Genomic DNA, 15,167 nt, shown 5'->3' with positions numbered 1-15,167 from the left:
TGCGCATGTTTTGAACTGTGGTCGTTTCAAATACCGCTAGAGGCCGCGCCTGAGCTATGTCATTAACAATATCCTGCCAACCTCTACAAGCAACTGAGTGACAGACACCCCTGAATACTTCATTTTGTGCATTGCTAGCTGTTCTGTTTTCTTTTCTTTTCTCATTTTGAAGATAAGTGAAACAAGTAATACTGGTCCACTCCGAATTTCAATTATGAACCTTACAAAGCCAGAAGAGATTGGCGATTCCTGTAACAATGTGTTCTGCTGTAGGCAGCTACCTTGCGAAAGAGAGGCAGGGCTTGTTTTCCCACACCACTCTTCTCCCTACTGGCACTCAGTGTTATAGTTTGTTTAAGCTCACAGCCATCGGCCACTGTAGCCTAAAGTGCCCACACTCTGTGCTATAGTGACTGGAAAGCAAACTCTGTAACTTACTTGACAGCACTGAAATTCTTTCCGTTATGTTACAATGTAGTTACTGTACTCTCGGTTCTACTTCTACACTAAGTGCCTTGTCAGTTCTATCTGTAGCATTATGAAGCATGCGTCGTACAGCTATGAATTCCTAAGAAAATAGAAATTAATAGTCTGCTGCTTTTTTTAATCACCAAATTGGATGGGAAAAGATAAATAATGTCTAGAAACCCCTTAAATCGGTGAAGTATTTAGTCTACCAGTGGAAACTGTTCCTGCTTTTTAATAGATCATTTTTAAAAGGTTAAATAGAGCCAAAAAAATTTCATAGAGGAAGGAAAAGCATTGAAGCTTTTGCAAAAGCAAACTTCCAGTCAAAAACTTCCCAATCAGCACGTTTCTAATTTTTTAAACATTCAGTTTCAAAGAACTAAGGCTTTGTGTGTCCTCACTTATGCAGTGTGACAAACTTTTAAATTTGTGCATCTGATCATTTAAATAATAATAATTAAAAAAGAAGAAACTGGGCCAAATTAAAAAAAAATAGACATGAATTTTGCAAAAAACAGATGCTACACTTTCTGGTCCCTATTGATGAGACAACAAAGCATGATGCAGACTGTTCAAAGGCAAATGATTAGGTACAATGAAGTGAATCATCCTAAAAATGGTCCCTGCACTGTGACATTTAAAACAGAAGCTTCAATTCTACTTTGGGACAAAAACTGACAGAACTTCAAAACATATATCCATTTTTGCTGACAAGAGAAACAAACTCTTATGCAGACAAAACATAAAACACTGTGTGTGTGTGTGTGTGTGTGTGTGTGTGTGTGTGTGTGTGTGTGGAGAGAGAGAGAGAGAGAGAGAGAGAGAGAGGAGAGAGAGAGAGAGAGAGAGAGAGAGAGAGAGAGTGGGGGGGGGTGGGGGGGGGGGGGGGGGGGAGTGTAAGATAGAGTGATTAAAAATGAGAACAGATTCTGGTTTTCTGGGACTCTGGATGAACTGATATGTGACCAAAAAGAAAAATAACTGAGACTACAGTTTTTATAAAGTATTGACATAAAGATTATTTACGACACACTCCAAGTATTTGTATTTTGAAACTGATTCACTAGAAACACAACATGACGAACTGAAGAAGACAACTTTAATAACTTTGCAACTGCTTTGCAATTTTAAGAGAGTTGCTGAATTTGAAATGTGTGCATTTTAAGTATAGACAAAAGAAGTCTTTCTGTGCATAATATACTGTTGTAGTGGAGTACCATGTAAACATGCTTGTTGTTTTTTGACACTGTATAATAATGTAAATTTTGGGGAGGAAGTTGAGAACTGCTCTTTTGGTCACAACATAATGGGACAGCTGACACCAACCAATGCCAACACTGCCCTTTCAATACTGTCTCGAGTTCAAAATTATATTAGGCAAATAAGCCTAAAATACAGAAAATATTACTTTTAGTTAATTAAAATTATTTCTAATTTAAAATTATATATTAAGTCAAAGAAAAAAAAAATAGCTATTGCATGCATGACTCCATGCTAACTTGACCATGTGTCCACACTTTGAAATAATTTTCTTTTAGTCTCAAAATTAACACTACATTGTGAAATGAAGAGTAAATGGATAAAAGTACCAAAGCTTTGCCCAGAATCATGTTGCTGACTGATCACAAATATAAAAAATGAGGAAGATCCAGCCATGTGACAATTACAGTTTGTCTTCGAACAACTTGTGGAGGAGTCGTGATCCCTCACAAAATTTTCAAACACTTGCTACACATGTCGAATAACAGATTACGGGGGCATATCTCTGGCCACTCCGACACCAAACTAAGGAGCCTAACATTATGGATTGGCTTGTGTGCCTCAATTAAGCAAATAGCCACACCATTGGTGCAATCACATTGGAGGGGTATCTGTGGAGAGCATATGGTTCCACAAGAGTGTCAGCAGCCTTTTCAGTAGCAATATGGGCAATGATGTGCATGACTGACTGATCTGTCCTTGTAATATTTACCACTATCGCCTTGCTATGCAAGTACTGTGAATGGCTGAAGCAAGAGGAAAATACAACCATTATAATTCCTGAGGATATGCAACTCTACCATATGATAATGATGACAGGAACCTCTTGGGTAAAATATTCCAAAAGTAACTAGGCCCTCATTCAGACCTCCAAATGTGGACAACTCAGAAAAAATAAATTTGGCATTTTATGGGTTGGCGCATAGAATGTGGGATCCCTTACTAAGGTAGGTGAATTAGAGAATTTAATAACAGAAATAGAAAAGTTGAAGTTAAAAACAGTGGATATCACTAAGTGTTGTGGCAAGCAGAACAAGACTTCTGTTCAGATGAGTGCAGGGTTAAAAATACAAAATAAAATAGTCACTGATAGGCACAACAAAAATACTCTCACAATTAAAGCTTTCGGCCATTGGCCTCCGTCAACAATAGACACACACTCACGCGCGCACACACACACACACACACACACACACACACACACACACACAAGTGTGTGAGTGCGCGCACACATACACAAACGCAACTCACACACACTACTGTACTCTCAGGCAACTGAAACCACACTGTGAGCAGCAGCAACAGTGCATGATGAGAGAGGCGACTGGGTGGGGGTAAGGAGGACGCTGGGGTAGGGAGGGGGAGGGATAGTATGGTAAGGTTGGGGGACAGTGCAGTGCTGCAGGTTAGACAGAAGGCATGGGAGAGGACAGTGACTAACTAAGGTCACTGTCCTCACCCATCCAGCCCCTTACCTGTTCCCATTCCAGAACTACACAGCCGTCATTTCACCACCACACCCAGTCTTTTTATTTCTCACCTTTTCCACTCCCCCCCCCCCCCCCCCAAAACTCCCCCATGCCCTCCGTCTAACCTGCAGCACTTCACTGTCCCCCAACCCCACCATACTATCACTCCCCTTCCCTACCCCAGCCTCCTCCTTACCCTCACCCAGTCACCACTCTCATCATGCACTGTTGCTGTTGCTCACAGTGTGGTTTAAGTTGCCTGAGACTGCAGTCATGTGTATGAGTTGCATGTGTGTGTGTGTGTGTGTGTGTGTGTGTGTGTGTGTGTGTGTGTGTGTCTATTGCTCATGAAGGCCAATGGCCAAATGCTTTAACTGTGAGAGTCTTTTTGTTGGGCCTATCTGTGACTCAGCATCTCCACTATATGGTGAGTAGCAACTTTCCTTCTCATAATATTGTTACATTTCATCCTGGATTTTCCACTGTTCAAATTAAACCAGAGGTAATTTAGAATGTGACCTAATAATGAATAAGAAAAGAGGAAGGCAGGTGAACAGCTACGAACAACATAGCGAATACATTATCACAACCACGATAGACACAGAGGCGAAACAAACAGTAGTAAAAGTTTATATGTCTATTAGATCTTTAGGCAACTGAATACTGAACATTGAAAGAAAGTACAATGAGATAAAAGAAATCATTAAGTTAATTAAGGCCAACAAAAACTTAGTTCTGATGGGGGACTGGAATTCAATAGTATGGCAAAGGAACAGAAGTTAAAACAGTAGGAGAAAGAGGGCTGGGGCGAAGAGATGAAAGAGGAAACTATGTAGTAGAGTTTTGAACAGAACTTTAATCACTGCTAACATTTAGTTTAAGACTCATGAAACAAGATTGTATATGTGGAAATGTTCTAGAGGCACTAGAAAGTTTAAGATAGATTATATAATGACGTTACAATGAAATCCAGACCATTAGCTGCTTACAGGCAATGCAGACAGTTGAAAATATAGATTATATAATGGTAACACAGATTCAGAAACTAATTTTAATTGCAAACCAATCCCAAGAGCATATGCGTCTCTCACCATAATTTACTGGTCACGAGCAGCAGATTAAAAATGAGGAAAGTACAGAAAGGTAAGAAATTAATGAGACAGGACCGCGATAAGCTAAAAGAACCAGAAGTAGTTGAAAGTTTCAAAGGAAGCATTACGTCAACTAGCTGTAAAGTATGTAGTTTGCACTGCTGAACATCTATTACTGGGGCTCTCTTTCATGTTCTCTTCTATCTGCAAAGTGAATCAAAATAGGAAAGCACTCTCCATAGTGCAGATCAGTGTCCGCTTCCAATGTCTTCCATGGCAGGTGAATAAAATGAAGAGTCAATGGTTGAGAACAAACTAGCAGTGGGGCTGAAATACACTGCTTTACCTCTGTTTAGGAGCACAAAATGTGCATTAGAATCCCCAGAAAGTGGTAATGGCCAGAAGAGTTGCCTAATTGCTAATTACAGCCTCAAGTAGGTCAGGAGGCGGGACACACACAGAGCCAATGACAACAGCTGCCACCTGCAAGCTGATTGTGGGACAGTTGAGACGTGGCATGAGTGACTAATGAATAATGCCAACCTACCATTAGCTCTGTCCTGCTAATGTCATCCAGGAGTCTGAGTTCCTCCATATAAGTTTTGAATTCATTCATGTTCCACTAAGTTATGGAAGTCATCTTTCAGTGACTGCTTGGGATTTTTTCAGCCTGTTATGCATACAGCGCCTTATGTTACGCATACAGCGAGTGTCCAAGGGTTGGCTACATTATTTTCTGTGACAAATGAAGCGCTAAGAGCGCGGAACATTGTCTCTTTGCTGTTTACCGTTTCGAATTAGTTCAGTGTTGTGCCTGTTGTTGGTAGTATCATTCTTCTTGTGTAAAGCGTTGTTCTGGTTACGATGCAACGTTTTGGTAACCGTGTATATAAGAAGAGGAAGAACGTAGGGAGAAGAAAATTAACACTAATACCAAGTTGCGATACTACAATTACTGAAACAGTGCGTTCTTCTGCTAAGCAACACTTGGCCGGCCATAGCCCTGTGACATCTTCTAGCAAATACTACCTTGGGGATGGTGACTCCAAAGGTTTCAAGACTATAGAGGAACTGAAACCATATGGAAATGAATTTGTAGCTGAAAAGTTGGAATGCATTGGGCATGTGCAAAAGCGTATGGGTGTACAGCTTCGAAGGCTCAAACAAACTATGGGTTCAAGTAAGCTCAGTGATGGAAAGACAATAGGAGGGAGAGGCAGGCTTACTGATGAGGTGATTGAATGTCTACAGAGATACTATGGATATGCTATAAGGCAAAATACTAGTAATGTTAGTGACATGCAAAAAGCAGTGTGAGCATTGTTCCTTCATACTGCCTATTCCAATGAATACCCTCAACATAGCCTGTGCCCAAAAGATTCCTGGTGCAAATATAATGCAAAAAAGGACTATGATCATAAACATGGTTTGCCAGCAGCTGTGATAAATGCATAAACCCAATTTTTCATGATTTAGCACAGCCAGAATTGTTACACAAATGTCTACATGGAAAGACGCGGAATCCTAATGAGAGCGTAAACAATTTGATTTGGAAAGTGATTCCTAAAAGGGTGTTTGTAAGCATAAAAACACTGCACTTTGGCATTTATGATGCAATAGCAACCTACAACCAAGGGAACAGTGTGAAGTGTGAAGTTCTGAAGGCATTAGGATTTACAGCTGGGGTGAACACTGTACGAGCACTAAGAAATATTGACAGAGAAAGGATAAGAGGAGCAGAAAGAAGAGAAAGGCATATGAAGTATGATGGAACAACAGGCCAGAAAAGAAGACAGAAGAGGAAGCTTTTGGAGGATGAAGAAGAAGACCCTGATAATCCATCCTATAGTGCAGGAATGTATTGAGAAACTTTGATAGCCATTTCCCGTAAATTAGAATTTTTCGAATATAAGGAACATTTTCTCAAAATCCACTCAAGCTAGAGAGATGAAATTTTTATACAGCACTCCTAGTGGTCAAACGTACATCGTAACACAGCCATTTGGCAATATGTTCAGTAGTTTCATTTCAGTTTAATTATAAAGCAATTATTTGTAAAAAAATTTGGGTCATTAATAAAAAAAATAATTGGAAGGAAACTAGAAAAGATACTCCAAAATCCCTCTGTCGTAACTGCAATACTAAACCACTCTATATGTTAAAAAAAATTCAAATTTTTCTATTTCGTAGTTTATTCATAAATGTTCCTCAAACTTAGTGATTTTAACATGGGCAGCATAGGCACCTCCGGCTCCCCTTAAGTTTTTTGCTGTCCTTTTTTTTCCTGTATATGGAAGTTGCAGTGTTTATATAGGCAAGAATTCCGACTTTTTACCTTCTTTATGGTGACTACTTTTGTTTGGAACATCTGCCAGTTTCAGAGCACTTAAGAGCTCAGAGAAAGATGTCCCTTTGCAAGTGAATCTCCAAGAATACATATCTGTACACCATTCTGATGTTAGAGTTTGTTTGGATGTGTTGCATTAGTGACCACGTTTCTGAAAAGAGAATGGTCTAATGCAACATGTCGAAGCTCGCACTGAAAATTTTTTTGAAGTAAGAATACACCAAAAGAAATACAAGGCCAAATTTTAGCTGCTAAGGCACAGTGCAAGTATTTCTTTAAAAAGTGTTGAAAATTGCCAAATTCATAGCTTGCCAGGCAGTGGGAGAAATGTATACCCCTACTGTAGCTCTGCCAGATAGCATACACACACACAACACTGCAGGTGCACAGCTTTGGCTGAAAGCACGTCAGTAAACAGGTAACATGGCACAATGTGATCATAATTTATAAGATAATTTCAATTTCCTTTGACAGTTTCTCTGACAGTTGTTCGCAGTTACTATTCACTCAAATTTTTAATTCATTTAATGTCCACAATAATTAGCAGTTGCTTTTGCTGAATCGCCAAGGGGTAACGATGGAGATAAATATGAATGAATTTCTCATTGTTTTTTCTTTGCATATGCTTGCTAATAGCATCTGTCTTTGTGCGGGTTCCTGAGTTTCACAGTAATGTGGAATCCAATTAATATTTTCAACCTTATAAGTACAGAATATGAAGAATGTGGTATGCAATTGAAATCATCTACTTCTCGTGAAACCTGTGTATCTGTTGCTTATTAGTTTTAATTTCTTCGACATTCATTTGAATGATGTCAACATTTCATTAGAAATCACGGAAACATTACAAGAAACAAAAAATATCTCTGACAATTCCATGAATTGTGGTTTGAATGATGACTGTTGCGCTAATTAAAGTCCAGAGCAAGAACACAGTACCTTCCTAGCCCAAAGAAAACATGGACAGTAATAAAAAGCTCTCAGTGACAGAGAAAAGGCTGTAAATCTTTTGCTTGAATGAAGGAGAGAGAAAATACTAAAGTTAAGCAGTGTCAAAAATGGTTTTCATTTTGTACAATCTGAACATGAATTTAATAATGGAAGAAAGATTTACATGAAGTATGAAATATGAATCAAAATTAAATTACCGAAGGACGTTCTACAGAACTGGAACCTCTGATCAAAAGTGAGCCGAATATTACTGATTTCCCGGCTTCTTTGACCTAGTTAAACAGATTCAGGAAATCATATGGAAATGCAGGTCACAAAATTATGAAGGTTACTTCAAGTAAATGTGTAGAGGAAATGTCATTTAATAGTTGATACTATACAGAAATCTGAAGCTGATGGGAAGACAAAGCTTCTTGTTATCCCCAAAAATGCTGTGTATATGTTTGGTAGCCAGGTTTAATCCAAGAACTGCAAGCAAACTGCACTTTATCATTTTGAGACAGGGGGCGAGGGGGAGGGGAGGGGGGGGGGGGGACCTTGCCTGTGCAGCTGATGAATGCTATGACACATTTGTATACAACAATGTCAGTGATAAGTATCAGTGGATTACTGTTTCCACGACTTTATATCTGTCTTCAGGAATCTCAAGGCAAATTACTCCCAAAAATTTAAAACAGGACTGTTTGGTTGCCAAAATCTTGTAATCCACAAAAGAAAGATACGGAAAAATGGAGAAATAATAATTTTCAATACTGAATCAGAAATTACTTCTTACCAGTTGTAGAAAATGAGTCATTGCTTTTGTTGGTCTCTGAGCTTGGACGTAACAAGACCTATCTTTAGAAGAACAATAAAAAGACTGTTAATATAAGTCAGATTCCACCTGAAAGTGGAGCCTCACTTGACGAGCACCTCCCAAAACACATAATTTGCATAACAAGCAAAACAAATTGTAAAAACCGACACACTTAACGAACGATGTTCCACATTAATGTTAATGATGATTTAGTGTGACATTACTAGCCGTTCACATGTGGTGGGGGAAACATTCAACAATATAAACATCTTTCATTGTCGGCAGTGGCATATGAACAATGTCTTTAGTATGTACTGCAGTCTGGGTTTAGCACTCTTTCTGCTATCGTCTTAGTGCAGATTGTGATCACACATTTTTCTAAACTTGTGTTCACAAAGAGTTTTTTTGTGCGCAAGTTTTGATAACTTTTGTGGAAATGTCCCTGAAGATAAAGATGCAAGACGATGACCATAATAGATAGAAAACTACCTTAGAAATGAAACGTAAAATCATTTCAAAACATGAACATGGTGTGAGCGTTGCTGATTTAGCGCACACGTATAATCAGTCTACATCAACTATTTGCACTATCCTCATGAACAAGGACAAGGTTAAGGAGCTACATGCTCCAAAGGGAGTGACAAGTGTTTTTAAACAACAGTTTCGTGTTCTGGATGATGTCGAAAAAGTGTTCCTTATATGGATAAATGAAAAGAAATTGTAAGGTGACACTATTAAGGAAAACATCATTTGTGAGAAGGTGAGAATGATTTTCACAGACCTTGTTAAGAAGAGATCAGGATCATAAACAGCCAAAGAAGTGTTTATGGGGAGCTGTGGGTGGTTTAAGAAAAGAACCAGCATCCACTGCGTTGTGAGCCACAGTGAAGCAGCAAGCTCCAACACAAAGGCAGCAGAGAACTTCAGCAGCAACTTCAAGATGCTTGTAGAGTCTGAGATTTATCTGCTACAACAGGTTTTTAATTGTGATGAGATGGATCTATTCCAGAAAAAGATGCCGAAGTGTACCTTTCCAACAATAGAGAAGAATGTGTTGCCCAGTCACAAGCCAATGAAAGACCATCTCACATAGCTATGCTGTGCCAATACAAGTCACGATTTGAAAATCAAACCGGTGCTTTTTTACCATTCAGAAGCTTGTGAGCCTCCACACGATCTTTTTTGTTATTGGATCAATTAAGCGTTTCGTCCTTTGCTGGAAAACTATTTGCTGAATCTGCCACTCCATGTCTTTCTTGTTCTGGACAAAGCTCCTGGCCATTCTCCAGGCCTACAAGACCACCTCCTCAAAGAATTTCAAATTCATCAAGGTCCAATTTCTGCCTCCCAACACCACTCTGTTACTCCACCCTATGGAACAGCAGATTATTTCTCACTTTAAGAGGCGCTACAATAATGCATTCATTGAGCGTTGCTTTGAGTGACTGAAGCTACCCATCTCACTCTCAGGTAATTTTGGAAATATCACATCAGCATCGTTACCTGTGTCAAGATGATCGAAACGATAAGGCGTGGGAAGGGGATACCAAGAGAACTCTCACTTCTGCTTGAAAGAAGCTCTGGCCAGAGTGTGTTGTCAAATGTGACTCAGGGGCATTTGGAGCCTGTAGTCAACGAGATTGTGTCTCTGGCCAGGAGCATGGGATTAGAAGTTGATAACAATGATATTGATGAGCCTGTGAAAGACTACAGTCAAGAAATTACCACCGAACAGCTTCTGGAGTTCCAGTGTATTTCACAGCAGGAAGTTATGGAGAGGAGTTCTTCAGAGGAGGGAGAGGTGCTAACAGCAAAGCAGTAATCTTCTAGCACAGTAAGAGAAATGCTGAAAGCATGGTAATTGGTTACATCATACACTGAAAATCATCACCACAATAAAGCAATGGCTACACGCACTACAAATTTATTTGACGATAATGCTGTGTCACATTTTCACTAACTGTTGAAGTGTCAGCAATAACAGATGACTGTTGATGCTTGCTAGTAAAAAAGAATTAGTTATGTATCGTGAATAATAAAGTACATAATACTGTATGTACAATTTTCTTTGAATAAATGGCATGAATAAACAAAAAATTTTGTACTTTTTCTGCGTGAAATGCATTATCGTATTTTAGATTAATTTATATGGGATAAACTGTTTTGCTTAACGAATGTTTCATATTAAATGTAAGATTCTGGGAAGATTTATGCTTGCTATGTGAGGATCCACTGTAAAGTGATTCAGCTTCTCAATAAAAACATTGTTCGACACCGCAAAGCATTTTTCAGAAAAATGTCAGACAATATAATTTTCAATATCTCGTTTTCTTTTCAGCTTTATCTGCGGAACAGTATCGTTCAAGTTCAGCAACTTGTTAGTTGTCAATATGCATCACATTTTGCTAATTTGAACAAGAATGCCTAGTACACAGCACAATATACAGAACAACAGACGACATCTTACTCCATTCTAGTTCTGTCTAAATAAAACTAGTAATTACTATAAAATGCCTTGATTCATTCATTTTTCTTTTATCGGGTGTGCCTGGTGTAAGCAAAATGTTTGTTTCCATCATTCAATAGATACTTCGCATTTTTGTAATGACTACAGGGAATAAACAAGGAACCGTTTCATTCTTAGTACAATATACATGATTCAAAAATTATCATAAGAACTGTGCTACAGGAACAACTGTTATAAAATATGTCTTGTCAAAAACTGAAGTCTGGATTGATAGAAATCGTCTGCAATTAAGTTCATATAATGCCCTGATTTTCTTCCCTCTGCTGGTTACTTGTGTACCAAGTACATCTGCAACAGTTTAGCTGTCCATATGAACTGAAAGCTATCACAAAAATTAATGATTTGAGAGGTTTTTTGTATGATTTATGAGCCTAAAATTTGTGTGTGTGCATTCTGGACTTTGCACTATGAGGCTCTACACTCTCTTGTCATGATTGCATCTACTCATTTGCCAATTCATGAATTAGGAGGAAGGGTTTACAAACTGCTGTTCTCAGCATTCCATGTGGCAAAAATGTGCAGCTTTAACATTTTTCTAAAAAAATACTTGCAGTGTGCCTTAGCATATAAAATTTTGACAATATTTTTCTTTCAGTGTAGGATGACGATGATTTTGGTTTGTGGGGCACTCAACGGCATGGTTATCAGTGCCCTCTTTCGGTGTATTCTTACTGTGTGAAAAATTTCAGGGTATGTTTTGACATGTCGGATTGGACCATTCCCTTGTAAGATACGGTGCAAAGTATGTGTGAAATGCTGGACACTGCACTTCCTTGATGACTTTCTTAGACGCACCACATGGAACTCTCATTATCGCCTTCAGTTCCTAAATTTTTCTTTCCCCAGCATGAACATGACAGCTCCCCATGGGATGATAACATGAACAACTGCTAAATTTTGGCGGAAATGTAGAGGGTTCATTTGCTTCATATACTTTTGATCTCCATGTAACACACACACACACACACACACACACACACACACACACACACACACACAGCTTTCCTGTTACACTCAACATCTAATATGGTGGTGTAAGGGTTATAGCATCGTGACAAACCCAACTTTGATATACTCTGGTATAATGGGAGAGTTGAATGTTAAAATAAATTATGCAGATTTTTCTACTGTCCCATTTACTTCCTTCATAATGTTTTTCATTTCTATGACAACATTTGACCATTCTTCCTGTAATTCTTTGGGGTCAGCTTCCATTATAAAATCGAATGTGACTACCCCCTTGTTGAAATTAAGGGTATTACACACTTCAGTTGCTATAGGACAGTTGCCCCCGCACCTTCTTTTTATCCATAATAACTCTTGACACTTGCAGTGATGCGCCTGTTTAGAGCAGTAGAGTGCCAATTTTAGAAGTTATCTGACTCCTTTCAAAGACCCAGCAACTGCTTCTTCAGCTTTGCAGAAAGGTGAGATCTTTCCAAAGAATCTCTCTCTCTCTCTCTCCCTCTCTCTGGCAAACTTATATCCTGTTTCCAGAATGAGATTTTCCCTCTGCAGCAGAGTGTGCACTGATATAAAACTTCCTGACAAATTAAAACTGTGTGCCGGACCGAGACTCGAACTCGGGACTTTGCCTTTTACGGGCAACTGCTCTACCAACTGAGCTACCCAAGCAAGACTCACGACCCGTCCTCACAGCTTATATCCTGTTGTTTTATTTATCACAATTTTAACTGTGTGTTTCCTCAGGAGGACTTTCCACTTGGTTGAGTGTTAGTCCTCCCTTTCTGCCGAGAGTTTGGGTTTAAGGTGTAAGGACTACTTTGGTCTCATGGGGTACTAAATATCGCCCAGATGGTCTTGCTTGCCTGGATAAGCCTCATACCATTTGGAGTGGAATGGAATTGTTGCTCCAGGGGTTGCCCACTAGGAATTATCTTGTCTCAACAGTCAACCACCTTGCCAGGCATGCAGCACCCCCCCCCTCTCTCTCTCTGTCCCCCCTCCCCCCACCCCCTCCCCTCACTCCCTAACAAATCCAGGCAGTTAAGCCTGTTGAGGCACACAACACTCCACTGTCGCACTTCACTGTGGCTGTTTATGCATGTCCGAGTTTACAGTAATAAGAGGATTGGCAGCACTGATCAGCCTACAGCTCGGGAACCTCAGGGTTGCCAGGCCTGTACCTGCAATTACTGGCTTGATCTATGAGGGAGGAATAGGGCAGACAGAGATTAGACTCACAGTGCAGCCCAGAAAGTAGTACTGGAAATGCTCAGGACTCCACATTTGTCAGTCATGTACTCACAAATGAGTCGCAAGTGCCAATCACACAGCAGAGTTGGAAATTACAGCAACAACAGAACAACTGATGACAAATATGTCCACTACATTCATTCCTTTAGTTGTTACAGGAGAAACAAGAGGAAATATACGCTATGCAGTTTTCACTGTCTCTACCTTTTTCCACGTTAACAGTCGGCTCACTACAGTTTCTGATACTGCTAATTAAGTGTCAACCACCACGGCCCACGTTTTTCTCTCTTCTTAATCAACGCATTTTTTACTTACAGTTAATATAAAAAAAAAGAATTACTACTTACAATGAAGTTCTGCGGGTGGTTAGGACACATCCAAGTTCCTGAGGGTAACGATGTAAGAGGTGGATCCAAGCAGTCTTGATGAAACAGAAGGGGGCAGTAATCACATGCTATTAATGGTGCTTTCCGGCAGCTTCTGTAACATTTAATAACAAATATTTTGGAATTTATAATACAAGTCGCAGGGAGCTACAAAGATATACTCCCTTGTAAATGAACTTCAAATACATAGTAACTGTTGCTGTTCTGTAGCAATCAAATTTATCAAAGTGAAAAAACACAATATATTTACTACCATATTTGCTTTAAAAATAAATAAATAAATACAAATTTCTGCTCTAAGTGATTCTGTTTTCCAATTCTTGGGTTAGTAGACCACTAGTGTTATATAACCTTGTGAATACTTTAGTATTTAAAAGTTCAATTTTGTGGGTGAGGAAAGGTCACACAGAGCTTTCTCTTGGACCTGCAGTAATGAAAAATGTTAAATTAACTGAGAATTTGCTTCTACAAAAAATTTGAAGAATACTGAATGTGAGCTTGAAGAAACAATGCCAAATTGTACTAAAATTATTCAAGTACGAAAAAGAAACCCTGAACTGGTGACAGAATATACCATGTCTTACACAGATTTTACAGTTACAATATGTTGCTAAAGATTATAAATAGTTAGAATGTAGTTATTCAATTTAATTGAATTTACTTGTGAGACTTCAAATAACCAACAGAATTTATTGACTGCAGGAAGTTTTTACTATGGAAATAAGAACTACATTGCAATGATGTTGAGTTTTGTATTAGTATTTTATTGACCAGTCTTGATCATTACAGAATGGTACAGAAAAATGTAGACATTCTTTGACAATCAATGTTAACATAACAAAATGACATACCATTACAATTTTTGCAGGGGGGGGGGGGGGGGGGGGGAGATAATTTTATGTGTTCAAAGAAACACCCATTAGCAGCCAAACAATGTCGACACCACTGACCTGTGGACTGAACTATGGCTATCAGTGTTGCTGGTGTAATACCCATTAGCAGCCAAACAACTCCAATACCACTGATCTGTAGATTGAACTATGGCTATCAGTGTTGCTGGTGTGATAGTTGCACAGGATACCTCAAATGTTTCTTGTAGCTCATTCAGTATAGCTGGCTTCTGCTGATAACCTTCAAGAGCCCCTATACGTAGAAGTCAAGAAGTGTAAGGCCTGGAGGCCATGGTGGGTACTCAACAGTTACTCTTTGACCTGTCAATTGTACATGTAGATTTTCAAACAAGTAGGCTCTGACATCTCCATGGTAGTGAGACAGAGTGACAAATTGTAAGTAAAATCTTTCACTTCCATACACCTCTCACATAGCAGGTTAAACCAATGTTTGAAGGATATGAAGATACGCCTCACCAGTTACGGTGCCTTCAAAGAAGAATGTGCCAATCAAATCAAGCTATGACGGAACGCACCACACATTTACACCCAGCAGATTAACTCATTTGTCCACGTGAACTTGAGGATTTTCAGTAGCCCAGTACACACAGTTGTGGCCATTTACAGTACTGTTCAGTTTGAATTACGCCTCATCAGACAAGATAACCATCCCTGCAAGCCATTCATCCTCACAAAGCAAACCCTCAAACTACTTGGTGTACTCCATACTTCAATCCATGTTGCCCTTTGTTCACAGTGTGCAGC

The 15,167-nt window shown here is 39.1% G+C and overlaps 1 protein-coding gene across 1 annotated transcript in view; it reads right to left on the bottom strand.

Annotated features, from left to right (window-relative positions):
• The window catches only part of LOC126100544 (PHD finger protein 12), a 71,665-nt gene that overhangs the window by 42,363 nt on the left and 14,135 nt on the right, over window positions 1-15,167 (bottom strand). The window contains exon 7 of the mRNA XM_049911162.1: window positions 13,474-13,606. Within this exon, the coding sequence (XP_049767119.1) occupies window positions 13,474-13,606 (133 nt within the window). The remainder of the gene's footprint in view (window positions 1-13,473; window positions 13,607-15,167) is intronic.

This window comes from Schistocerca cancellata, chromosome 9 (assembly GCF_023864275.1).
Source record: "Schistocerca cancellata isolate TAMUIC-IGC-003103 chromosome 9, iqSchCanc2.1, whole genome shotgun sequence".
NCBI classification, from domain to species: domain Eukaryota; kingdom Metazoa; phylum Arthropoda; class Insecta; order Orthoptera; family Acrididae; genus Schistocerca; species Schistocerca cancellata.
Note: the sequence above shows the minus strand (reverse complement) of the source record. Positions and strands in the feature narration are given on the sequence as shown.